General features: G+C 37.6%; 1 protein-coding gene across 1 annotated transcript in view; it reads left to right on the plus strand.

The window, feature by feature from the left end:
• The first annotated feature begins 3,732 nt into the window (after positions 1-3,732).
• Positions 3,733-27,522, plus strand: part of asic1b (acid-sensing (proton-gated) ion channel 1b) — a 463,006-nt gene continuing 439,216 nt past the window's right edge. The window contains exon 1 of the mRNA XM_062037851.1: positions 3,733-4,684. Coding sequence (XP_061893835.1) covers positions 4,323-4,684 — 362 coding nt within the window. The 5' untranslated portion in view covers positions 3,733-4,322. The remainder of the gene's footprint in view (positions 4,685-27,522) is intronic.

Below are 27,522 nucleotides of genomic sequence, written 5' to 3' on the forward strand. Positions count from 1 at the left end.
ATACACACTGTACATATATATATATATATATATATATATATATATATATATATATATATATATATATATATATATATATATATATATATATATATATATATATATATATATATATATATATATATATATGTCTTAATTAGATTATCCAAAAAATAGTGCTCGATACCATGGTAGAGCGTAATATGTATGTGTGGGAAAAAAATCACAAGACTATTTCATCTCTACAGGCCTGTTTCATGAGGGGTTTCCTCAATCCTCAGGATATATATATATATATATATATATATATATATATATATATATATATATATATATATATATATATATATATATATATATATATATATATATATATATATATATATATATATATATATATATATGTATGTGTGGGAAAAAATCACAAGACTATTTCATCTCTACAGGCCTGTTTCATGAGGGGTTTTCCTCAATCCTCAGGAGATTTTTTTTTTTTTCATATATATTATATATTTCATATTATATATATATATATATATATATATATATATATATATATATATATATATATATATATATATATATATATATATAAATATATATGTGTGTGTTTTATACCACCCTGTATATATATATGTATGCATACATATGTATGAAGTGGGATAAAACACAAATTGTAGAAATTTGTTACAAAAATTCAGTCATTTCATTTATTATGTGACGCTAATTGGGCGGTCTTAACTCTGCTATTATTTGGCATCAATCCAAGCAGCTGTGTGCGTGTCTATGTGTGTGCTCAACAGGGGAGCTGGTTAACTTATGAGAGGAGTTTATGTGTATGTGTGAGGTATGTGTGTTAAAATCATGGTTGTTTTTTTTTATACAAATGATGACAGATGTGAACAAGAGGATGTATTGTGTGTGTGTGTGTGTGTGTGTGTGTGTGTGTGTGTGATGATGTAAATGAGGTGTGGTTGTAATGTATAAGTATGTAGCAATGAAAGGGCATTTTGTGTCTTTTCTTAATTTGATTACATGCTATAGTATAATTTTATTGTTATAATTTTATTGCATGTTTTTTTTATATCGCTTTAATTTAGGTAGCCAGAGACTGCAGATGGAAATGAACTATTTATCTATAATCTGGTGCAGAACATATCTGTCTTTGAGCTTAAAGGCCTACTGAAAGCCACTACTAGCGACCACGCAGTCTGATAGTTTATATATCAATGATGAAATCTTAACATTGCAACACATGCCAATACGGCCGGGTTAACTTATAAAGTGACATTTAAAACTTCCCGGGAAATATCCGGCTGAAACGTCGCGGTATGATGACGTATGCGCGTGACGAAGTCCGAGTAACGGAAGTTATGGTACCCCGTAGAATCCTATACAAAAAGCTCTGTTTTCATTTCATAATTCCACAGTATTCTGGACATCTTTTGGAATTTTTTTAATGAACAATGAAGGCTGCAAAGAAGACAGTTGTAGGTGGGATCAGTGTATTAGCAGCGGACTACAGCAACACAACCAGGAGGACTTTGTTGGAGCGCTAGCCGCGCTAGCCGCCGACCTCACCTTGACTTCCTACGTCTCCGGGCCGCCAAACGCATCGGGTAAAGTCCTTCGTCCTTCTGCCGATCGCTGGAACGCAGGTGAGCACGGGTGTTGATGAGCAGATGAGGGCTGGCTGGCGTAGGTGGAGAGCTAATGTTTTTAGCATAGCTCTGTGTGGTCCGGTTGCTAAGTTGCTAAGTTAGCTTCAATGGCGTCGTTAGCACAGCATTGTTAACCTTCGCCAGCCTGGAAAGCATTAACCGTGTATTTACATGTCCACGGTTTAATAGCATTGTTGATTTTCTATCTATACTTCCAGTCAGGGGTTTATTTATTTTGTTTCTATATGCAGTTAAAGCACGATGCTATCACGTTAGCTCGTAGCTAAAGCATTTCGCAGATGTATTGTTGTGGAGATAAAAGGCACTGAATGTCCATTTCGCGTTCTGGACTCTCATTTTCAAGAGGATATAGTATCCCAGGTGGTTTAAAATACAAATCCGTGATCCACAATAAAAAAAGGAGAGAGTGTGGAATCCAATGAGCCAGCTTGTACCTAAGTTACGGTCAGAGCGAAAAAAGATACGTCCTGCACTGCCTCTCAAGTCCTTCACTCTAACGTTCCTCATCCACGAATCTTTCATCCTCGCTCAAATTAATGGGGTAATCATCACTTTCTCGCTCCGAATCTCTCTCGCTCCATTGTAAACAACGGGGAATTGTGAGGAATACTAGCTCCTGTGACGTCACGCTACTTCCGCTACAGGCAAGGCTTTTTTTATATCAGCGAGCAAAAGTTTGAACTTTATCGTCGATTTTCTCTACTAAATCCTTCCAGCAAAAATATGGCAATATCGCGAAATGATCAAGTATGACACATAGAATGGATCTGCTATTCCCTTTTAAATAAATAAAAAAATCATTTCAGTAGGCCTTTAATGTTTCTCTGCATTGTCCCTTCAAATAAAGACTAAACTAAAAAAAAAATCCTAAAAAAAATATGTTTGCGAGAATATGTATGTACGTATATGTATATTTGTATATGTGTGTATATATGTGTATGCATACATATGTACATATATGTGTATATATGTATGTATGTATATGTATATACCTGTATATGTGTATATATGTGTATGTATATATGTATATGTATGTATGTATATATGTATGTATATACGTACAGTATATGTATGTATATATGTATATGTGTATATATATGTATATGTATGAATATGTATATATGTATATATACGTGTATGCATACATATGTACATATATGTGTATACATGTATGTATGTATATAGGTATGTACAGTATGTATACGTATATATGTATGTCTGTATATATGTAAATGTATGTATGTATATATGTATACAGGTATGTATGTATATATTTATGTATATATGTGTACGTATATATGTATATGTATGTATGTATATATGTATGTATATACGTACAGTATATGTATGTATATATGTATGTGTATATATATGTATATGTATTAATATGTATATATGTATATATGTGTGTATGCATACATATGTACATATATGTGTATACATGTATGTATGTATATAGGTATGTACAGTATGAATATGTATATATGTATGTCTATATATATGTAAATGTATGTATGTATATATGTATACAGGTATGTATGTATATATTTATGTATATGTATGTATATATATGGATATGCATATATGTATAAGTATATATATCTATATGGATGTGTATATATGCACACACACACACACACACACACACACACACACACACACACACACACACACACACACACACACACACACACACACACACACACACACACACACACACATCTATCTAGATATATATTTATATAAAATTGTGGTGGTACTTGGAGAGCCAAATGTTTTCCGAGGTGGTACTTTGTTTGAGAACCACTGTCCCCCAGCACCCATTGCCATCAATTATGCAAATGAGGCGATGACTTCCGGCGACTTTTAGGCCAGCCAATAGCTACTTTCTGAGTTGGCAACACTGCCGAATCACCTCTGACCCCCCCAGGTGGCGGCCTGACGTCATGACAGGCCACCCGCACCTGGTGGAAATGAAAGTCAACATCTTCGGCTCCTGATTGTGCAAACGCTAACTGGCTGTGTGCAATTGATGCGTTCACGTGCTGTGGTTGAAAAGTGTGTTCGCGCGCAGCTGGAATGACAGCTGACGTCGTCACCTGGCGTAAGAAAACCCCCACCGTCCTGTTGTCGCGCTCCCACTTCCTCCCCCACGTCCGATCGCATCGATCGGTCAGCATCAGCACGGCCAGCCCCGGATGCTCGCCGCTCGGACGCCGGTTGTCTCCAGCTGGGATTGTCCGCCTTCCCCCCCCCCAAAAAATCCCAGGTGCGCACTTGTCCTCCTCGGGGATTATTTTTTATCCGCGGAGGTGAGGAGATGACGGCCGGCTGACAGCCCGTCATGATGCAGCTCTTTCTCCGGCAGCCTTGATTTTGTTTTTATTCCCACCAAAAAGGCTGCGAAATCCCCCCCCACCGCCTCTTCGTGCTGCGTTCAAATGCAGCGTGTTGCGTTCAAATGCAGCGTGTTGCGTTCAAATGCAGCGACATTGACGAGGCAACTTACGCTTTGAGGACCGCGGCTCCTCCATGAGATCCACGCAAGGGCGTGAACTTGCAGACTCTTCGTAACCTACCCCCCCCCCCCCCCCGAACCCCCCCTCCACTCATCCTCGCTCCGTTCCTGCTATTCGCGCCCCCACTTCCACGCAGCCCACCATGGCGCTGAAAGCGGACTCCGAGGACCCGGACTACCGGACACCGGCTCCCATCGAGGTGTTCGCCAGCCGCTCCACGCTGCACGGCATCTCGCACATGTTCACCTACGAGCGCATGTGCGTCAAGCGGACCCTGTGGAGCCTCTTCTTCCTGGGCTCCGTGGGCGTGCTGGCCCTGGTGTGCGTGGACCGAGTGCAGTTCTACTTCCAGTACCCGCACATCACCAAGCTGGACGAGGTGGCCGCCCCACTCATGGTCTTCCCGGCGGTCACCTTCTGCAACCTCAACGCCTTCCGCTTCAGCAGGGTGACGCGCAACGACCTGTACCACGCCGGGGAGCTGCTGGCCTTGCTCAACGGCAGGTGCGTGGGGTGGTTATTTTTACATTTTTTCATTTAAAAAAAATACTTTCTCCTCTTGTCTGAAAGTTGGGACATACACTACTACCTCGACTTACGAGCTTAATGTGTTCCACGGCGGCGCTCTTAACTCAAATCACTCGTATCTCAAAGCAACACCCCATTTAAAATGAGTTGACATAAATCCAATCAGTGCTCGCCTTTCAATAACCGCACAACATACCTTTTTTTTTTTTTTTTTAAAAAGGGAAAAATACACTTTTAGATAAACAATATTGCATAAAAACAACACAATACAATTACGTGCATAGTTAAAGTAGTAATGATCGTCACACACACACACACACACACGAGGTGTGGCGAAATATTTCTCTGCATTTGACTGATCACCCGCTGGGAGGTGAGGGGAGCAGTGAGCAGCAGTGGTGGCCGCGCCCGGGAATCATTATTTTTTGGTTAGCTGGTTAGCATTTTATTGATTATGGGACAAGCAGTAGAAAATGGACGGATGGTACTTTTTCGTCACTTATTGTCTTTGGTACACTAATGCAGTGTTTTTCAACCACTGTGCCGCGGCCCGTGAGATAGAATCTGGTGTGCCATGGGAGATGATCTATTTTCATCGGTTTGGTTTAAAAATATTTTTTGCAAAGCAGTAATTATAGTCTGCAAACTGTGTCGTTGTTGAGTGTCGGTGCTGTCTAGAGCTCGGCCGAGTAACCGTGTAATACTCTTCCATATCAGTAGGTGGCAGCAGGTAGCTAATTGCTTTGTAGATGTCGGGAACAGCAGGAGGCAGTGTGCAGGTAAAAAAGGTATCTGATGCTTAAACCAAAAATAAACAAAAGGTGAGTGCTCCTAAGAAAAGGCATTGAAGCTTAGGGAAGGCTATGCAGAACGAAGCTAAAACTGAACTGGCTACAAAGTCAACAAAAACAGAATGCTGGACGACAGCAAAGACTTACTGTGGAGCAAAGGCGGCGTCCACAATGTGCACCCGAACATGACATGACAATCAACAATGTCTCTACAAAGAAGGATAAAAACAACTGAAATATTCTTGATTGCTAAAACAAAGTAGATGCGGGAAATAGGAAGACATGAAACTGCTACAGGAAAATACCAAAAAAAGAGAAAAAGCCACTAAAATAATGATGATTTCTGCTGGTGGTGTGCCTCCGGATTTTTTCAACGCAAAAAATGTGCCTGGGCTCAAAAAAGGTTGAAAAACACTGCACTAATGTGTATATTATAGGCCATTGGTTCTTTGTTTTATTTTTGCATGAATTTATATCTATTTTTATATTGCTCTTTTTATCTTTGGTATGAACATTATTATGTAAACTTCAAGTTAGTGTTTTTTTGTTGTTGTTGTTGCTATTTTTGTATTACAACATTTTATTATTGATCATGTTGTACTGCATTGTAATCTTTTGTTTTGTGATTGTGTGATGTTTTTTTTGCCTGGACCCCAGGAAGAATAGTCTCCACTAATGGGGATGCTTAAACTAAATCAACTACATTTTAAAATGTAAACATTTTTTTTAATACTTTCTCCTCTTGTCTGATAGTTGGGACATACACTACCACCTCGACTTACGAGCTTAATGTGTTCCACGGCGGCGCTCTTAACTCAAATCACTCGTATCTCAAAGCAACATCCCATTTAAAATGAGCTGAAATAAATTCAATCAGTGCTCGCCTTTCAATAACCGCACAACATACCTTTTTTTTTTTTTTAAAAAAAAAAGGGAAAAATACACTTTTAGATAAGAAATATTGCATAAAAACAACAATATAAATGTGCTGAGTCTGACTACAGTAAAGTAACTACCGTATTTTTCGGAGTATATATACTCCTAATAATAATAATAATAATAAGAAGTCGCACCGGCCAAAAATGCATAATAAAGAAGGGAAAAAACATATATATGTGGAAATGCTGCACTTTATATGTAGAAAGGTTTTGTTAAGAAACCAATTCTGAGCCTCATCTTATTTAGTTTTTCGCATTAACCCTGGCAATTGACCCTGTGTGTATATGTATGTTATTGTTATGTTAACAGGATAAAGCCATTGTTTACACATTTTGGTAAATAAATAACCAGAAAATGTATATTTTGTTTTTTCCTTACTGTACGGAAAATGGACCGAATTGTGACCTCTAAACCGAGGTACGTACCGAACCAAATTTTTTTTTGTACCGTTACACCCTTACTTTAAACATAAAAAGAACACACTATACAGTAATTTACATCACACGAATATAACAAGGGGGTGATGGATGAACTTTTGAATGCATAACAAAGGCTAAACACACACGCACACATTGTCACTAGCCCTGTGGTGTACTCAGGCCCGGCCCTAACCAATCTGGCGCCCTAGGCAAGATTTTAGGTGGCCCCCCCCCCCACATCGGCAGTGAAGTGTATATACTCACAAGAAACCGAATAGCTTTGTCTTTGACCTTTTTTTTTACTTAAAGAAAGCAAATTAACAATCAGAATAGTTAACAAGATAAAAAAAAATATGGACAAATAAATGAATACAAAAAATAAAAAATGAATATATGAAATACAATATTTTTACATACATAAACACAAAATAAAAAGTGTCAACAAGTTGCATAAAATAAATGAAAAATACAATATAAATAAGGCACTGCACAAAACAAGATATCAAACCAGTATGACTTTAACAACTATATTACAAAAAAAGGGGATCCTACAGAGTTCTCTATTTGTGCTTTTTAATATTGCATTAACTGGAATGACTTACAAATGACTGTACACCAGGGAGTACTGTAATTACCTAACGTTACATTATTATTTTCCATAACAATTTAGCCCCCTCCACAATATTAACCCGACGTTAAAACAGAACTAGCTATTTATTGATTAGCAATTGCCGAATCATGTAACATTAGCTTAATGCTAAAAAGACAGGTTACTATCACATTCTGTAACAGACAAATAATTTCATGTAGGCTAACGTTACCTACCTGCTACCTCTGTCTTTTTCTCGTTTCTCCTTTTCTTTTCTCTTTTTTCTTCCCTGGGCACCTGACAGTTTTGGCCGTTTTGACATCTTGTGTTGATTTTTTTTATGTGGTGACGTCCAAAAAGAGTCATGATACGGGAAGGGAGGGGGCACACCGTGCCGGGGGAGGGGGGGGGGGGCGTAATGTTGTAACAAATAATATTTCTATTAAATAGGCTTTACTTTGCATTTTAATTAACGTGGGATTATTTTATGTATTTAGAAATAATAGTACCAACTTTTTTTTTTTCTTTTTTTTTTTCCTCCACCATTTGTGGCACTGGCGTGGCGCGCCCTGATGGACGGCGCCCTTAGCATTTGCCTATACGGCCTATGCCACGGGCCGGCCCTGGGTGTACTCGCAGTTTGAAATCACAAAACCCCTTCACTTTTTTTGGATTACGCATAGAAAAGAAACCCCCACTTTACCTTGTTGGGGTTGAGGAGCCAGTGTCTACAACGCTGTGGAGACTTCCTGAATGTTTCAAAACTTTGGAAGAAAGTCATCCAAGTATATTTAAATGAGACTAATCAGAATATCACTTTATTTAAAAGACGGCGCTTTTTCCTACTTACCGTATTTTTCGGAGTATAAGTCGCTCCGGAGTGTAAGTCGCACCGGCCGGAAAGGCATAATAAAGAAGGGGAAAAAACATATATAAGTCGCACTGGAGTATAAGTCACATTTTTGGGGGAAACGTATTAGATAAAAGCCAACAGCAAGAATAGACATTTGAAAGGCAATTTAAAATGTCTAAAGAATAGTGAACAACAGGCTGAATAAGTGTACGTTATATGAGGCATAAATAACCAACTGGTATGTTAACGTAACATATTATGGTAAGAGTCATTCAAATAACTATAACATATAGAACATGCTATACGTTTACCAAACAATCTGTCACTCCTAATCGCTAAATCCCATGAAATCTTATACGTCTAGTCTCTTACGTGAATGACATCAATAATATTATTTCATATTTTACGACAATGTGTTAATAATTTCACACATAAGTCGCTCCTGAGTATAAGTCGCACCCCCGGCCAAACTATGAAAAAAAACTGCGACTTATAGTCCGAAAAATACGGTACGTGCATGGTTAAAGTTAAAGTAGCAATGATTGTCACACACACACACACACACACACACACACACACACACACACACACACACACACACACACACACACACACACACACACACACACACACACACACACACACACACACACACACACACACACACACACACACACACACACACACACAGGAACACACACACACGAGGTGTGGCGAAATTATTCTCTGCATTTGACCCATCACCCTTGATCACCCGCTGGGAGGTGAGGGGAGCAGTGAGCAGCAGCATTATTTTTTGGTTAGCTGGTTAACATTTGATTGATTATAGACCATTTTATTGATTATGGGACAAGCAGTAGGAAATAGATGGATGGTACTTTTTCGTCACTTATTGTTTGTTTTTGGTCCACTAATGCAGTAGTTCTCAACCTTTTTTTTCCAGTGATGTACCCCCTGTGAAATTTTTTTGTAATTCAAGTACCCCCTAATCAGAGCAAAGCATTTTTGGTTGGAAAGAAAGAGATAAAGAAGTAAAGTACAGCACTATGTCATCAGTTTCTGATTTATTAAATTGTATAACCGTGCAAAATATTGCTCATTTGTTGTGGTTTTTCTTGAACTATTTGGGGGAAAAAAAAGATAGGTTTTTATTTATATTTATAAAGGATTTTTGAATTGTTGCTATTTTTAGAATATTTTAAAAAATTCTCACGTACCCTTCGGCATACCTTCAAGTACCCCCAGGGGTACGCGTACCCCCATTTGAGAACCACTGCACTAATGTGTATATTATAGGCCATTGCTTCTTTGTTTTATTTTTGCATAAATATATATCTATTTTTATATTGCTCTTTTTATCTTTGGTATGAACATTATTATGTAAACTCCAAGTTAGTGTTTTTTTTTGTTTTTTGTTGTTGCTATTTTTGTATGACAACATTTTATCATTGATCATGTTGTACTGCATTGTAATCTTTTGTTTTGTGATTGTGTGATGTTTTTTTTTGCCTGGACCCCAGAAAGAATAGTCTCCACTAATGGGGATGCTTAATAAACTAAATCAACTAAATTAAAAGGCTATTAAGACACTGTTGCAACCAGCTGCCACTTCAGAGGCGCTATTTCCACATACAGCTACAGAAGTAAAACACGATGAAAAACCAAAGAAAAATAGCAGTACGTGTTGTGCGCATATATGTGCCATACATTGACAAACAGCATTTCAACACCCACATACACCGCGGTGGGGAAAAATACACTTTTGGATAAGATATATTGTATAAAAACAACAAAATACAAATGTGCTGACTACAGTAAAGTAACTATGTGCATGGTTAAAGTTAAAGTAGCAATGATTGTCACACACACACACACACACACACACACACGAGGTGTGGCGAAATGATCCTCTGCATTTGACCCATCACCCTTGATCACCCCCATACACAATGTAAACAACATTCTATTCACATGCACACATTACGTACAGTCTAGACCGAGTGCCATGCAAGCACCATACAAACATCTTTGTGTATACACAATATGGAGACATCTGCCGGTCTATTTACATACACGCACAGTGTAACCAGGTGTCTATTCGTATAAACTAGGTAGTCTATTCACTCTGTATTTACACTCCTGTTTAATGTATCCTATGTTTGCAGATTTACAATTGAGCAGGTTGTTAAGGACTTAGTTTATTTCCCAGTATACGTAACAAAGTTACAATAAGGGGTTTCCTGTAGATATGTCCGATAATATCGGCAGGCCGATATTATCGGCCGATAAATGCATTAAAATGTAATATCGGAAATTATCGGTATCGTTTTTTAAATTATTATTATTATTTTTTTATTAAATCAACATAAAAAACACAAGATACACTTACAATTAGCGCACCAACCCCAAAAACCTCCCTCCCCCATTTACACTCATTCACACAAAAGGGTTGTTTCTTTCTGTTATTAATATTCTGCTCCCTACATTATATATCAATATATATCAATACAGTCTGCAAGGGATACAGTCCGTAAGCACACATGATTGTGCGTGCTGCTGCTCCACTAATAGTACTAACCTTTAACACTTCATTTTACTCATTTTCATTCATTACTAGTTTCTATGTAACTGTTTTTATATTGTTTTACTTTCTTTTTTATTCAAGAATTTTTTTTAAATTTATTTATTTTCTTTTTTTCTTTTAAAAAGGACCTTATCTTCACCATACATGGTTGTCCAAATTAGGCATAATAATGTGTTAATTCCACGACTGTATATATCGGTTGATATCGGTATCGGTTGATATCGGTATCGGTAATTAAAGAGTTGGACAATATCGGAATATCGGATATCGGCAAAAAGCCATTATCGGACATCACTAGTTTCCTGTGTTTACTCTTGTAGAAGTCAACATGTCCGAAAAGGAGCTGGGTGAAGCAGAGCTTACTGAATCTTACTTGTTCTTCTTTGTGTCTCAGCAGTTACTGATAGTTTGTTCACTTCCTGTGTTTAACTTGAACCACAATACTCGTTTTGTAATAAGGGCAGAAGTGCTAAAAGTGTAGGAGTTTTACTTATTGAAAATGTTATTCTTGTATGTATATATGTATGTATATATCATACTTGCCAACTTTGAGACCTCCGATTCCGGGGTGTGGGGGGTGTGGTTGGGGGCGTGGTTAAGAGGGGAGGAGTATATTTACAGCTAGAATTCACCAACTCGAGTATTTCATATATATATATATATATATATATATATATATATTAAATAAATAAATAAATAAAAGAAATACTTGAATTTCAGTGTTCCGGAGGCTATCCAGTAGATGGCAGTGTTGTCCTGTTTAAGAGTGTCACAACATTGCTCTTTACGGTAGACAAAAACGTGACGTGTGTTGTTGTGTGTTGTTACCGCGCTGGGAGGACGTTAATGAAACTGCCTAACAATAAACCCACATAAGAAACCCAGAACTCGCCCTCCATCATTCTACAGTTATAACGTCATTGGGCAGGTACGCTGTTTATATCGTGGGAAAGCGGACGTGAAAACAGACTGTCGCCGCTGTCCCCACTCAGGTCCGCATGGAGCTGGAGGGGGCGTGGCCTCCAGCTCTGGCTGAATTCCGGGAGTTTATCGGGAGAAAATTTCTTCCAGGAGGTTATCGAGAGAGGCGCTGAATTCCGGGAGTCTCCCGGTAAAACCGGGAGATGTGCATATTCTTGTGTCTGGAACATTCTAACAGATGCTCGTACTTAGTGCCGGCATCTCACAGGGCAAAACTTCAGCGCGCTAAACAATTCCATTGTAGATGGACTGCCTCTAAAATGCCCATAAAAAGTAATACTTGTCTGAAAAGAGCAAAACACGACAGCTCACGGCATGTTAACCTGAATGTGAAGTAAATGAGTGTCTCCATGGTGAAAGCTGTGTAGTACAGACAGACATTTTAAATAGAGTGGTGTGCACCAGTTATTATTTGCACATGCAGTGTTTGTAGATCACACGCAACGCTCCCACCGTGAATTCCGGACTATAAGCCGGGCCTTTTTTCCTACACTTTGACCCTGCGGCTTATAAAACAGTGCGGCTAATTTATGGATTTTTCTTTTGTTGACGGCCGTAATGCAAATAGTTAAAATAATAAACAAGTAAATACGCTGACGCCGTCTTTCGAGGAGTCTATAGCGTTTCTACTCATATGGATTCTTTATGCATCACTCCAAGCGACGTTTAACTTTTACAATACAACTAAAACAATTCATACTTACGAAACCGTCCCATGTGTGATGTCTGTAGGAGTGTTTTCATGCGTATTTGTACGGGCTATCGTCATGTAATCAAGCTATTGTCAGTAGCTAATATGCTAACACGTTTACGAGTGTCTGTGTTAGTATTATTAACTTATGTTTGTTTATTGTTTTTTTTACACATAGTTGACAGGAATAGCCGAAATCCATCAAATGCTGTTCCCCCTCACCCCCCCAAAAAGTAAAAAATAAATAAGAACTCACAGACAGATGTCAACAAAGAACCACAGACAGTTGCATTCCTGATTGGTCATGTGTGATGTCTGTAGGAGTGTTTTCATGCATATTTGTACAGGCTATCGTCAGTAACTTTAGCTAATATGCTTACACGTTTACGAGTGTGTTAGTATTAATAACTTACAACGGCATTCTTTTTGTATTATTTCAGTTTCACAAATTCACCAAAACATCACTCCAAGCAACGTTTGTAAGTTTTACAATACAACTAAAACAATTAATACCTACGAAACCGTCCCATGTGTGATGTCTGTAGGAGTGTTTTCATGCATATTTGTACGGGCTATCGTCATGTAATCAAGCTATCGTCAGTAGCTAATATGCTAACACGTTTACGAGTGTCTGTGTTAGTATTATTAACTTACAATGGCATTCTTTTTGTGTTTCAGTTTCACAAATTCCTCAGTAAATTCACCAAAACGTCACCGTGGAGTTATTGTGATTGTTTAGCTGATTGGAGAGCTAACATCCACAGCTGGTGGGTCCATGACGATGACTTCTGTTTTGTTCGATCAGCCGTTTTACTGCCGTGTTACAGGCACTGTTTGGAAACAAAGTACACTGTAAAAAAAAAAATCTGTTAAAAAAACGGTCATCTACTGGCAGCTACGGCTGCCAAACGAAAACCATAAAATTAACGTAAAACATTGTAAACCAAATAATGATCAAAAACATAATTACAGAAATTTTCATGAAACGTTTTACGGAAAAATATCGTAATATTACATGAATTTGAAAGTAATTTAAGAAAACAGAAAATGCTATGTATAATTAATTTGGTATTTTCTGTAAAAAAAAAAAAAATACATAGTTTGTCATTACATTACTTAAAATAACGGGCGGATTGTTTATTTACAGATAATGTCTTCAATTCTACAGTTTTATAAACTGTATAAAAAAAAATTGAAAAATTACAGTAGAAATTTAGAGTAAATTAACCATAAAAAAATGATTTTTTTTTTACAGTGTATGTTAATAAATATTTACAGAAAGCTTCTGTGTAAATAACTATTTTTTTAAATGTATATATCTGCGGCTTATAGTCCAATGTGGCTAAAATATGGAAAAACATTTTTTCCTTAGATTTAGTGGGTGCGGTTTATATGCCGGTGCGCTCTATAGTCCGTAAATATGGTATTTTATGCTCGGCACACAGTGTTTAGCGCGTGGTATTTGGATCTTAGTAGATCAGTCCCAGAAAGTCCCTTGGTGGAGGTAACGATCTGGGGCCGTACTTATCAAGCTTCTTAGAATGACTCCTAAGAAGTCTGCTAAGAGTTGACTTAAGAGAAAATAAATTCTTGGCTGAAAGCTGCACTTAAAAGTTAGTTATCAAGCGTCTTACTCACACTTTCAGCAAAGTGTAGGACTGAATCTTAAGTGTCACACTCAGAGCTGAATTACGACATTACTATGTGCCGTAAACGCAATTTTAGGTGACGTCATTTCTGTGTCCATAGAAATGACCAATCACGGAAGGGAATCCGTTGTCTAAGAATAAAGAAATATCTTGGAAATATTTAAGTGGACAATGGGAGTGTATATTTTGACAATAAACTACAAAATAATACAAAACAAACTAGTCCCCGCCGGCACTCACGTTACCGCTCCCTCTCTTCTCTCGCCCACACACTCACTGACGTCACTCACCTCACGGCCACACACATACGCTACTGTCATAACATTTTCTTTCCAATTCATTAATTAGGCAACTAATTTGAAACTGGTGTGGGTGGCTCTATATATACTAGCCCACTGCAGACACATGCAGAAATCAACAAGGAATCGAAAAGTATTAAATCTGTGACAAAAATAATATCCGCTCTGTCTAAACGATACCGTTTGATCAGCTGCTCGTCATCAAAAAAAACAAAACATTGTTCCGTTCCCTGAACGTTGGCGCACGTCTCTCTCGCCTCAGTGCCATCCCCTGCTGGCAACTCCTAACCACTTAAGACACCTCTGAAGGTCACTTAAATATCGTGGAGAGTAGGAGTGATTCTTAGATTTAAGAACGTTGATAAAAAACTTTTATTCTTAAGTTTGAGAGTAGGACTAAATTTCGCAAATTCTCAGGACTTAAGTGTAAAATGGCACTCTAAGAAGCTTGATAAGTACGGCCCCTGATGTGTCGACAACAATTCCACATTATGACCCCTCACTTTTCATTTTTTCATCCCGGTTTGCTTGTTGAGCAAAAGAAAGGAGACGTCTGCAACTTCAAGTCCTCCAAGTCGCGCCTTGAGTGCAAAGCAGTGTTCTGACACCCGTCTCGCTTACGCCACGCTGCCACAAACAACACAGGACCAAACATGCGCAACCTTTTAGGGTCCTTGCCATTAACCTCTATCCTGCACTGTAAAAAAAATAAATCCTATTTTTATGGTTAATATACTCTAAATTTCTACTGTAATTTTTAGATTTTTTTAAAATAGTTTATAAAACTGTAGAATTGAAGACATTATCTGTAAATAAACAATCCGCCTGTTATTTTAAGTAATATGCCAGTAATGACAAACTATGTATATTTCAATTTTTTTTTACAGAAAAATACCAAATTAATTATACATAGCATTTTCTGTTTTCTTAAATTACTTTCAAATTCATGTAATATTACGATATTTTTCCCTAAAACGTTTCATGAAAATTTCTGTAATTATGTTTTTGATCATTATTTGGTTTACAATGTTTTACTTTAATTTTAATTTTAAATTTTTTAATTTTTAGCATATTCTGTTTTCTTAAATTACTTTCAAATTCATGTAAAATTACAGTAATTATCTTTCATTAAATATGTAGCTTGTTATATAAAAGTCTATGTCCATACTAACAATCTAACACAGGGTGTCAAACTCAAATACAGAGTGGGCCAAAATGTAAAAGTGAACAAAGCCGCGGGCCAAGGTTGAACAAATTAACCTTTAACGTCCTCTACGAGCTATCGTCACGTCCGATTTTCATCCATTCTAACATCGTTCAGACCCAGTCACAAGATATGTGCGGCTTCTGTACGCACACACCAGCGAATGCAACGCATACTTCATCAACAGCGATACAGGTCACACTGAGGGTGCCAGTGTAAAAAACTTTAACACTGTTAGAAATATACGCCACACTGTGAACCCACACCAAACAAGAATGACAAACACATTTCGTGAGAACAGCCGCACCGTAACACAACATAAACACAACAGAACAAATACCCAGAATCATTTGCAGCACTAACTCTTCCGGAAATATAATCATTTGGAAAAACTCTGTAGAATAAAAGTATTTTTCTGCAGAACTGTTTGCATCGTCACTTTATTAAAAGTGGTTGATCTTAATAATTTAGTAAAAATCTGTAAAATTACGATATTTTTCCGCAAAACGTTTCATGAGAATTTCTGTAAATATGTTTTTGATTATTATTTGGTTTACAATGTTTAATTTTAATTTTATGGTTTTCGTTTGGCAGCCGTAGATGACCGTTTTTTTACAGAATTTTTCTTTACAGTGTGGGGGAAAAAGAACCCTGACTATTATAACTTGGTATTGTATGATGAATAAAAGCCTTCACGGGAGGGTGTGTGGAATGTAGATCACGTGAGCGCCAGTTCATATTAAATGACAAAGAGGAGCACTTCCTTGCCTCCTCATCCTCATCCGATATGACGGTCCCAATATTGGAGCTTTTAAAATCTCTACCTGCCCCCCATTTCTTCCGCCTTTTCCAGCCCTGCTACGCTTTGATCGTTGCAGACTTTCTGCAGCCATAGGGGGAAAAAAACAACCTGTAAATTCTCTGCAGAAAAGAATTACAATTTTTTAAAATTTATTTTCATTTTTTAAAAATTAATCAATCTAACAAAACAATACACAACAATACCATAATATTGCAATACCAAACCCGGCCCAGCAACATTCAGAATAGCAATAAACAGAGCAATTGAGAGGAAAAAAAACCCTTTAAATTCTCTGCAGAAACAGGATTTTTGTCTGCTCACGTGCGCAGATGTTGGTCCTTCTCGCTGGCGCATCAACACAACACGTCTAAATGGCGTCTTGTAAACATAACGGGGTATTTTTAGCGTATTGATCGACCCACGCTGCGAAGCCCCGAGGCGCAGTCTGGTGCAGCTTCTAGCTCCTGTCCTACGCCCTCCTATGACGCAAGAACATGCACAACATCTCTGTAAAGTGAGTATACAGTCGTGGTCAAAAGGTGACATACACGTGTAAAGAATAATGTCATGGCTGTCTTGAGTTTCCAATCATTTCTACAACTCTTATTTTTTGTGATAGAGTGATTGGAACACATACTTGTTGTCAGGCTTGGACGAATGAAGGGACTCAGATGCAGAGATGGGAGGTTCTAAATAAGGCTTTTATTTTGAAAAAACTCTTAACCTCCAGAGCAGAAATTTTACAATCACTATGAGGTACTACTATGATTACAAAAAAACGTTTCCAAAAAGGGAAAGAACCAAAAATCACTCCAACGGAGGAATTGACAAAAATATAACTAGTAACGGATCTGCTATACAAAACTTTAACAAAAAGCGCTCCAACAGGAGGAAGAAAATAAGGACTATCAAAACTTACTACACTTAATATTATTCTAACAATTATATAAACAAAATTCACTCAAACTTTGAGGAAGGAAATGTTAAGGAAAAATCCTAACTCACCACTGCGGTTGAAAAAAGGTTAAATAACAAAGGTCGCTCTGAGGGAGGAAAAAGTTCAACTGAAAATGACAGCTAGAAAAATGCTGGATAAACAAACGTGGTCGTGGGACCAGGCAAGACAAGAACATGAGCTTGGAGGCAAGACAGGCACGAAGGATCGAGACAATCTGGCACAGAACAAGGGGAGGGATGGGCTTCTATGGAACATGAGGGTAATGGGAAACAGGTGGAAACAATCAAGGGTCAGGGATGACGTCAGACTGGTGACACAAGAGGAAGGGCCCGTGATCTGAAACAAGAGGAGATGCTTTTTCAAAATAATACGTGCAAATCACAAGACAGAAAAACCAAGACACGACTCTCCTCACCGCGGTGTGACACTTGTTGCTCAGAGAAAACATTCATGAAGTTTGAGTTTGAGTTTATTTGGAACATGCAAGCATACAACATGATACATCACAATTTCCAGTTTCTCTTTTCAACATGTTGGAAAAGGAGTAGGAAGAAGCAGAGCTTATTTAATCCTTTTTCTTTACATAACAGTTGCTGAAACTTTTTGTTCACTTCCTGTTCACAATGTATTCACAATAAACTCCATAAGTAATCACAATAAAAAAAATAATAGTAATAATTTAATAATAATAATTGGTGAAGTAAGTCATATTTCATATGATGAGATAAGTAAGATTACTTTAAGAATGAATGAATGATGGATGAAATAAATTGAGAATGTTTATCATGGTTCTTCTTCTTTGTACTTAGTAAACACTTTAAGTTTGAAGAGTTTCTTGAAGTGTATCATATTAGTACATTGTTTGATTGCTTTGCTTCATCTATTCCATCATTTAATTCCACATACTGATATACTGAAGGTCTTAAGTGTTGTACGTGCAAACAAATGTTTTAAATTACGTTTTTCTCTAAGATTGTAATTGTCCTCTTTTTTTGAGAAGAATTGTTGTATATTCTTGGCTAGCAGGTTATAGTTTGCTTTGTGCATAATTTTAGCTGTTTGCAAATTCACTATGTCATGGAATTTCAGTATCATTGATTGAATAAATAAAGGTTTTGTATGTTCTCTATATCCAACATTATGTATTATTATAACTGATCTTTTTTGTAACACCGTTAATGAATGAAGTGTACTTTTGTAATTATTTCCCATATTTCTACACAGTAGCTCAGATATGTAACACTAGTGAGCAGTAGAGAATATGAAGGGATTTTTGGTCTAGAACATGTTTTGCTTTATTGATTATTGACGTGTTTCTTGCTACTTTATGTTGTATATTTTTTACATGACAATTCCAGTTCATTTTATCATCAATCATTATACCTAGAAATTTAGTTTCATTTACTCTTTCAATTTCTGTTCCGTCTATTTGTATTTGTTTGACTTTCTCTTCTACTATTACCAAATAGCTTTATTTTAGTTTTACTGAGATTCAAAGTTAGTCTGTTTTTGTCAAACCATCTTTTTAATTTGTTCATTTCTTCTGTTATTATTTGTATTATCTTCTGTGTGTTCTCTCCTGAACAAAACGCTGTTGTATCATCCGCAAATAATACTAACTTTAAATCTTTTGTAACTTTACAAATGTCATTTATATAGAGATTGAGTAATTGAGGTCCTAGTATTGATCCCTGAGGTACACCACAGGATATATTTAGTGTTGTAGACGTGTGTTGGCCTAGCTTCACGTATTGTTTCCTGTTTGTTAGATAACTTCTTATCCAGTTTAAGACTAACCCTCTGGTGCCATATCCTTCTAGTTTTTTGATTAAAATATTGTGATTAATTGTGTCAAATGCTTTAGTTAGATCCATGAACACTGCTGACGCACATTTTTTACTATCTATTGCATTGGTAATTTCTTCTGTAATTTCAATTAAAGCCATTGAAGTTGAGACATTAGCTCTGTATCCATATTGGTTCTCTTCGAGTATTCTATTTTTATTTATGAAACTCTCTAATCTGTTATTGAGCATGTAAATTGATGTTTGTCTCCAGTCTTATAAATTGGTGCAACTTTAGCTATTTTAATTTTGTTTGGAAATGTACCTGTTTTAAATGATAGGTTACTAATATACATTAATGGTCATGAGATCTCTTCTATAACCTTTTTTATCGTTTCCATATCAATTCCGTTACAATCAGTTGAAGTCTTAGATTTACATTTTTTCGCGATTGTAACTATTTCCTCCTGTGTCACATTACTGAGGAACATGGAGTTGGGATTTCGCTCTATGGTATCATTATAGTCCTCAATTGGAACTGGGTCTGGAATCCTTTCTTCCAATTTTGGTCCAATATTTACAAAATAATTATTAAAGCTTTCAACTACTTCCTTTATGTTGTCATTTTTTTTATTTCTGTCTAAGAAGTATTGAGGGTAGTCCCTCTTAGTTCCATTTTTTATAATGCTATTGAGGATGCCCCATGTTGCTCTCATATTATTTTTGTTCCTGTCCAATAATTCACTGTAATATTATTTTCTACATGATCGTAGTATTTCTGTTAACTTGTTTTTATACTTTTTGTACTTAATTTCTGCCTCTGTACTTCTTTGTGCTATAAATTTCCTATATAGTGTATTCTTCTTCTTACAAGCATTTTGTAATCCTTTTGTCATCCATGGTTGATTATTCTTTCTCTGATTATTACTGAGTTGTCTCCATGGACAATGTTTGTCATAAAGTATTATGAACTTGTTTAAGAAATGTTCATATGCTTCATCAACCTCTTTTTCATTATACACATTGTCCCAATCTTGCTTTTGTAGCTCAATTTTGAAGGCAGTCATCCTCTTCTCTGTGCACAGTCTTCGAAATGTCCTTTTGTCTTCCATGTTCTTCTTGTAGTTTCCATCATATATTGTAAAAACTGGCAGATGATCACTAACGTCGCTTATAAGTAGACCACTTGTAGTGTTATTGTCAAAATCATTGGTAAAAATATGATCAATAAGCGTGGCACAGTGTGCTGTGATTCTGCTTGGCTTTGTGAGTTCAGGATATAAACTGATGCTGTACATTGTATCAATGAAGTTCAATAAGTCAATATTAAAGTCACCACATAAGAACATTATTCTTTGACCATTGTCCATGTAAGTTGCCTTGATCCATTCTTCAAATGTTTCTATACTTGACTTAGGTGATCTATATATACAACTGATGATTTTGTTTTTGCTTTTTTCCTGACATATTTCAATGGTTATACATTCTAAGATATTATCTATAGCAAATGACATGTTTTTTACCACTTTGTAGTTCAGGTTCTTCATCACGTACACAGCTACTCCTCCTCCATTTTTGTTGGTTCTGTTGATGTAGTTTAGTTCGTACCCTTCCATATCCTTTGGTTCTTTTATGAATTTATTATGGGTCTACTGAAAATGTGACCACATCTTTTGGTAGCCATCCACAAGCTTCTGGTTGAATTTTTGACCACTCCTCTTGACAAAATTGGTGCAGTTCAGCTAAATTTGTTGGTTTTCAGACGTGGACTTGTTACTTCAGCATTGTCCAGACGTCAAAAATTCAAGCAGAAGCTTGTGGATGGCTACCAAAAGCGCCTTATTGCAGGTAAACTTGCCAAGGGACATGTAAGCAAATATTAACATTGCTGTATGTATACTTTTGACCCAGCACATTTGCTCACATTTTCAGTAGACCCATAATACACTAATAAAAGAACCAAACTTCATCAGATCAGATAGGTCTTTATTGTCATTGCACAAGTACAACAAATCTTTGTTTTCAGCACAAACCCGTTCAAGATTAGACCAACAAACAGTGTACAGGGTTACAGAACAGTAACGCTGATGGGTTGTCATAAGGCGCCCCGTAAAAGATGGGAAAAAAGGTAAAACGCTGGGGAAAAAAGATGAGTAAAAAAATACAATCTAGACTGGGCTCCTAAGGGGGCCTAGTCGGGAGTGGGAAAAAACCTCCATGCAATGCACACATTAACACGTTACATTTAATCACGACAACTCACAACAGAGGGGCGGGGAGTTGGGGCCCTGGAGGTCGACTGCTGCTATGAAGCGCTGCCAGCCGTCCATCACCCCAAAGGGAAACAAGCGGCAATGTTTACTTTTGTGTGCACATTAAATCAACAAAAACAAATCCTGACTTTGGAGCAATGTTCACGGACTCGAGTATAAACACGTTACATTTAATCACGACAAACTCGCAACAGAGGGGCGGGAAAAGTTCAGAGAAGACAAAAACAAAGAGAGCAAGCTGGGAGAAGAGGGAGCGGGAAAAACGCCCTCACCAGAGGCAAGACAGAAAGGCCAAACTTCATGAATGTTTTTTTGTGAGCAACAAGTATGTGCTCCAATCACTACATCACAACAAAAATAAGAAGCCATGACGTTATGTTCTTTACAAGTGTATGTACACTTTTGACCACGACTGTACGTCCGACCGTATTACAGGTCATAAATTGACGGGAAAGCATTAGTGATGCCGTCGCAGCGCTTTTGATGCTTTGATTGGATTACGTTTTCCACGGAGGGGCTGATATTCTTCTTTTATGTTTATTTTGATCATGCCTGACAATAGTACGTCCCATGTTTACATTGGCACGAGTCAGCAAGTCCGAAAAGGAGTAGAAGGAACACATCCTTTCATCCATTTTCTTCGGATCAAGGGGCAGCCATGAATGGATTTACGTGGAAAACAAGGCGAAGGCACAACGTGCTAAACGCACTTGGCGCTAAAGCAAATACTTAGCATAGACTATGGCAAGGAAAACTTCCTAGCTGTTTATTAACTCACTGCAGCCTCATTAGGGTTAGGTATCGTTTGAATTCAAACGATTCCGATTCCGATTCTTTGTTTCGATTCCGATTCCTGACGATTCTCGATTCCGATTGTTCTTGTACCATGCCGGGATCAATGTGTTTGACAGGTAGTCCCTGGAAGGTGGTATGTATTTTGGGTTGAGAGTTTTCACCATATCCCTGCAAACATAAACAAACATGTTGTTACTGTTTAGCCCAGTATCAATTAGCTTAGCTCTAACGTTGTTGCTTAACTAACTTAAATGTTGGAGATTCCACCTCTGAAAAGGGATGCAGTCTTTTGACTATGTGTGCAGTGACCTTTCTGTGGCACTCTTCCGTCTGTGGCACCGACATCTTCCCCATTGCCGCTACGGTGAACGGAGTACGCTGAGCACATCGCGGAGCCTGGCTAGCAGCTTGTAAATTGTCTATGAAAAAATATGCGGGCTAATTTGTTAGCTGCCTCGACGTTGGCGCAAAACACATTATTTATTGCATATATATTGTTTTACTTACCGGATTCGGACTGCAATGCAGTCACCGAGGTGCCAGGCTGGGCGTCGAAGCCAGAGGAAGAGGCACAGGAGGACGGTCGGCGCAGCGCGTCCAAGACGGGACACGCATTTACTTGTACTCGGAGGTGCTTCATCATGTTGGACGTGCACCCTCCTAAGCACGAAACAGTCCTGTCGCACGTGTTACATTTCGCCGATATTTCATTTTTTTTAGTAAAATAAAGCCACACTTTTGACCGCCGACGCCCGCTATCCATGCTTGACTGACTCGCTCGGCTACATAGGCTCGGCTATGCTAACACTTCCGGCGGTGGGCGCTTCTTCGTTGGTGTTTAGCGGCTTCTTCTTCCGGTCTTTTTTTCCGGTCGGCGGACTGGGTATCGAAACTAGGAATCGAAATTTAAACTTTTAAACGATTCCGGGAGAATCGGAAAGTTAGTCCCGGTTCCAATCGATACTCTATTCCCAACCCTAAGCCTCATAGACAGACAGACAGACAGATTATGGTTTGCGTAAAGGCTAACTTGTTATTTTCCTTTGTAATCTCTGCCTACTGAGCCTATGGTGCTGGTAAGTTATTGTGGCTCAATTTGCCTTAATTTTTTTTTTATGTTAATGTATTATTATTTAATGTACACCCAAACAATTTAGTGGAATAGCCTTCATTTCTAAGAAGAAGAATAGACTGTGGAGTTTCAGATGAAAGTTATCTTTTTCTGGCCATTTTGAGCGTTTAATTGAGCCCACAAATGTGATGCTCCAGAAAGTCAATCTGCTCAAAGGAAGGTCAGTTTTGTAGCTTCTGTAACGAGCTAAAGTGTTTTCAGATGTGTGAACATGATTGCACAAGGGTTTTCTAATCATCAATTAGCCTTCTGAGCCAATGAGCAAACACATTGTACCATTAGAACACTGGAGTGATAGTTGCTGGAAATGGGCCTCTATACACCTATGTAGATATTGCAGCAAAAAGCAGACATTTGCAGCTAGAATAGTCATTTAGCACATTAGCAATGTATAGAGTGTATTTCTGTAAAGTTAAGACTAGTTTAAAGTTATCTTCATTGAAAAGTACAGTGCTTTTCCTTCAAAAATAAGGACATTTCCATGTGACCCCAAACTTTTGAACGGTAGTGTATATTACTGTTTTAGTTGCTTAAGAGATATTCCTAGCTCTTAATTTGCTCATTTCCATTTTTGTTTTTGTGCATTATTTGTTGCCGTCATCATTAAAGGAACAGGTTACTCATCAGTTACTCAGTACTTGAGTAGTTTTTTCACAACACACTTTTTACTTTTACTCAAGTAAATATTTGGGTGGCTACTCCTTACTTTTACTTGAGTAATACATCCCTAAAGTAACAGTACTCTTACTTGAGTACAATTTCTGGCTACTCTAGCCACACCTGGCTGTGTCATGAACAAACAAATGTTACGTGGACCAGGCATGAAGCCAACAACAACGACGCCAGGCAGACTGACCTGGCAAAGGCAGGCTTAAATAATGCCTCTGATTAGTGCTCGGGCAGCAGGTGAGCGGGCGAACACTAATCAGAGGCAGGTGGAATTAAGTAACCATGGTAACTAAAACAAACAAGGGTGCACAAAAAACAGGAAGAATGGAGTCCAAAACTAACAGAACATAACAAAACATGATCCGGGCCACTGATCATGACAGGCACGACAACTTGGTGGAGTTTCATTTTTTAACCTTTTTTGCTGGTGGTGTGCCTCCGTATTTTCTTTATTACAAAAATGTGCCTTGGCTCAAAAAAAGGTTGAAAAACACTGGACTAGTTTTCCTTGAGACTCACACATGTAAGAGTTCAAACACGGATGAAGCATGATTGTTGCCATCTTGAAACATTTTGGGGACTGGAGGCAGAAGGAGGTCGCTGCAACTAGCGTGTGCCTCATAAGCGGCGTGATGAACAAGACTTTATCCGCGTGTAATTAGAGCTGTTTGTTAAGCTACAGAGCAGTCGCACTGATTAACTGTCATCCCTGTTGCTAGCCAACCCCGCTGCATGCTGCTTCCCTCTGGCCTCAAGGGAGACGTCCACAGTGTGAGTGTGTGTGTGATCGCGTACACTCCTCGGTTTCTTCCCTCACTCAGATAGCGGTGGGAAAAAAAAAAGGTCCAACGAGTTAAGGACTTGAATTGGATCTGTAGATTCCAAGCACATTTCTCTGAGGGTTTTAAATCAAACCTGGTGGAGGTCGACAACGTTTTCCGATGTAAGCCCGCTGATATCAGGCAACACGCTCAGGGTCAGAGTGACCACTTTTTTTTTTTACAGAGCAAGCTAACAAATCACTGCAGCAGATTTGGCTGCGTTTAACTCATCGTTACTAACATTTTTTTACATTAACATTTTTTGATTAGCTGTTAGGAAAAACCTGCAATTAGCTATTACATCATCATTTTCATCATTTCTTTTTATTTCTTTCATGAAAATGCATATATATTAGGGGTGTAACGGTACACGTGTATTTGTAGATTGTTTTGAACGTTCTGTGTTCGGTTCGGAGTGTAGCCAGACGAGGTTTCCACACGGACATATTAAGTAGCGTAACGCACGTTGTGGTAAACAATGCACACCGAGGCACAACACACGGCATGCTAGCAGCTAACGGGCTAGGATAGACTGACCATACGTCCTCTTTTCACCGGAGCTGTCAGGGCGGAGTTTCTTAAATGCCTCAAATGTCCGGCATTTTGAGTTAGGGTTGCGTGTATTTTCAATGTACGTTCAGGGTTAAGAAGGGTTAAAAACAAAACAAATTGTGCGCGCAGCAGCATTGGTGAGGGAGGGGCAGAGAGAGAGAGTTATGATAAACGCGCATGCGTCGCCAGGCTCTGCTTTTTATCCATAGATTTATCACATTTAATTTCTTATTATCTATAGCAGGGGTGTCAAAAGTGTGCCCCGGAGGCCATTTGCGGCCCACAGCTAATGTTTTTAAAGGCCCACGGCACATTCTAAAAAATACTATTAAAATAAACAAAAACATAGCAAAAGTGAAATAAAAAAGCTTAAAGGTTAAATGTCATTTAGAAAAATTTGCAATGTTGACTAATAAAACAAAGCTGTTTTTTTTTTCTTTCAAACTGTCATTGCTCAAAAACATAATATTGAATCAAAATCAATGTTATTATGAATTATTGACCTATCCAAGGTTCCCATTACTTCACATCAATATTACACTAAAAAAAATATTTTTGGTGGAAGATTTTGCAAATTTGGTAAATAACTCAAAAATGTATATTTTGTTTTCTTAAAATGAACCGAACCGATATATATATATAATATTATATATATATATATATATATATATATATTATATATAATATATATATATATATATATATATATATATATATATTATATATATATATATATATATAATATATATATATTATATATATATATATATATATATATATATATATATATATATACTTACCGTTCAAAAGTTTGGGGTCACCCAAACAATTTAGTGGAATAGCCTTCATTTCTAAGAAGAAGAATAGACTGTCGAGTTTCAGATGAAAGTTCTCTTTTTCTGGCCATTTTGAGCGTTTAATTGACCCCACAAATGTGATGCTCCAGAAAGTCAATCTGCTCAAAGGAAGGTCAGTTTTGTAGCTTCTGTAACAAGCTAAACTGTTTTCAGATGTGTGAACATGATGCACAAGGGTTTTCTAATCATCAATTAGCCTTCTGAGCAATGAGCAAACACATTGTACCATTAGAACACTGGAGTGATAGTTGCTGGAAATGGGCCTCTATACACCTATGTAGATATTGCACCAAAAAGCAGACATTTGCAGCTAGAATAGTCATTTACCACATTAGCAATGTATAGAGTGTATTTCTGTAAAGTTAAGACTAGTTTAAAGTTATCTTCATTGAAAAGTACAGTGCTTTTCCTTCAAAAATAAGGACATTTACATGTGACCCCAAACTTTTGAACGGTTATATATATATATATATATATATATATATATATATATATATATATATATATATATATATATATATATATATATATATATATATATATATATATTATTTTATAGGTTTTAAAGGCTTTATAAATAATGTTGGTATGGTCTCTTGTATTTTAGTTTATAGCAATACAAAAAACTGAAATGAAATGATATTCAAATTCAGTGCCGCAGCTGAAATCCAGACAGTTTGTGATGTGGTGACAGTACAGGCTTCAAAATACCGGACACTGTTAAGTGCGAGCCTCTGGTGGATGGAGCAGCTCACACCGTGTCTGTGGCTACACACAACTGGAAGAAAATCAATCATTCTCTTTTTGTGCGTTTGTGAGTCCCCGTCACGCTTTGCAGTGCAGAACATAACAAGTCAATTGCTCCATTTTGTTTGGATTAAGTCACTGCTGGTAAAATTGACAAAAGGAGGTTGTTTTCTGAATGATTGTCAACTAATGTGGTGTTTATCCGCCATGAAGTGCACCCCCCCCTGAAAAAATCTCACCTCACTCTGCGCCAACTTGGACTCGAAAATGCTGTTTGGCCTTTTTTAAAATTATTTTTCACATAATCCCGTGCGTAAACGAGACTCGTTCATGTTCACAATGCCCGAGCCTGGAATGCAGCTCCAAAAATCTCCACCCCACCAGTTAAATGTTAAAGGGTCCCTCTGATGCTGACAACATTGGCA

This window comes from Entelurus aequoreus, linkage group LG26, assembly GCF_033978785.1.
Source record: "Entelurus aequoreus isolate RoL-2023_Sb linkage group LG26, RoL_Eaeq_v1.1, whole genome shotgun sequence".
Lineage (NCBI taxonomy): Eukaryota > Metazoa > Chordata > Actinopteri > Syngnathiformes > Syngnathidae > Entelurus > Entelurus aequoreus.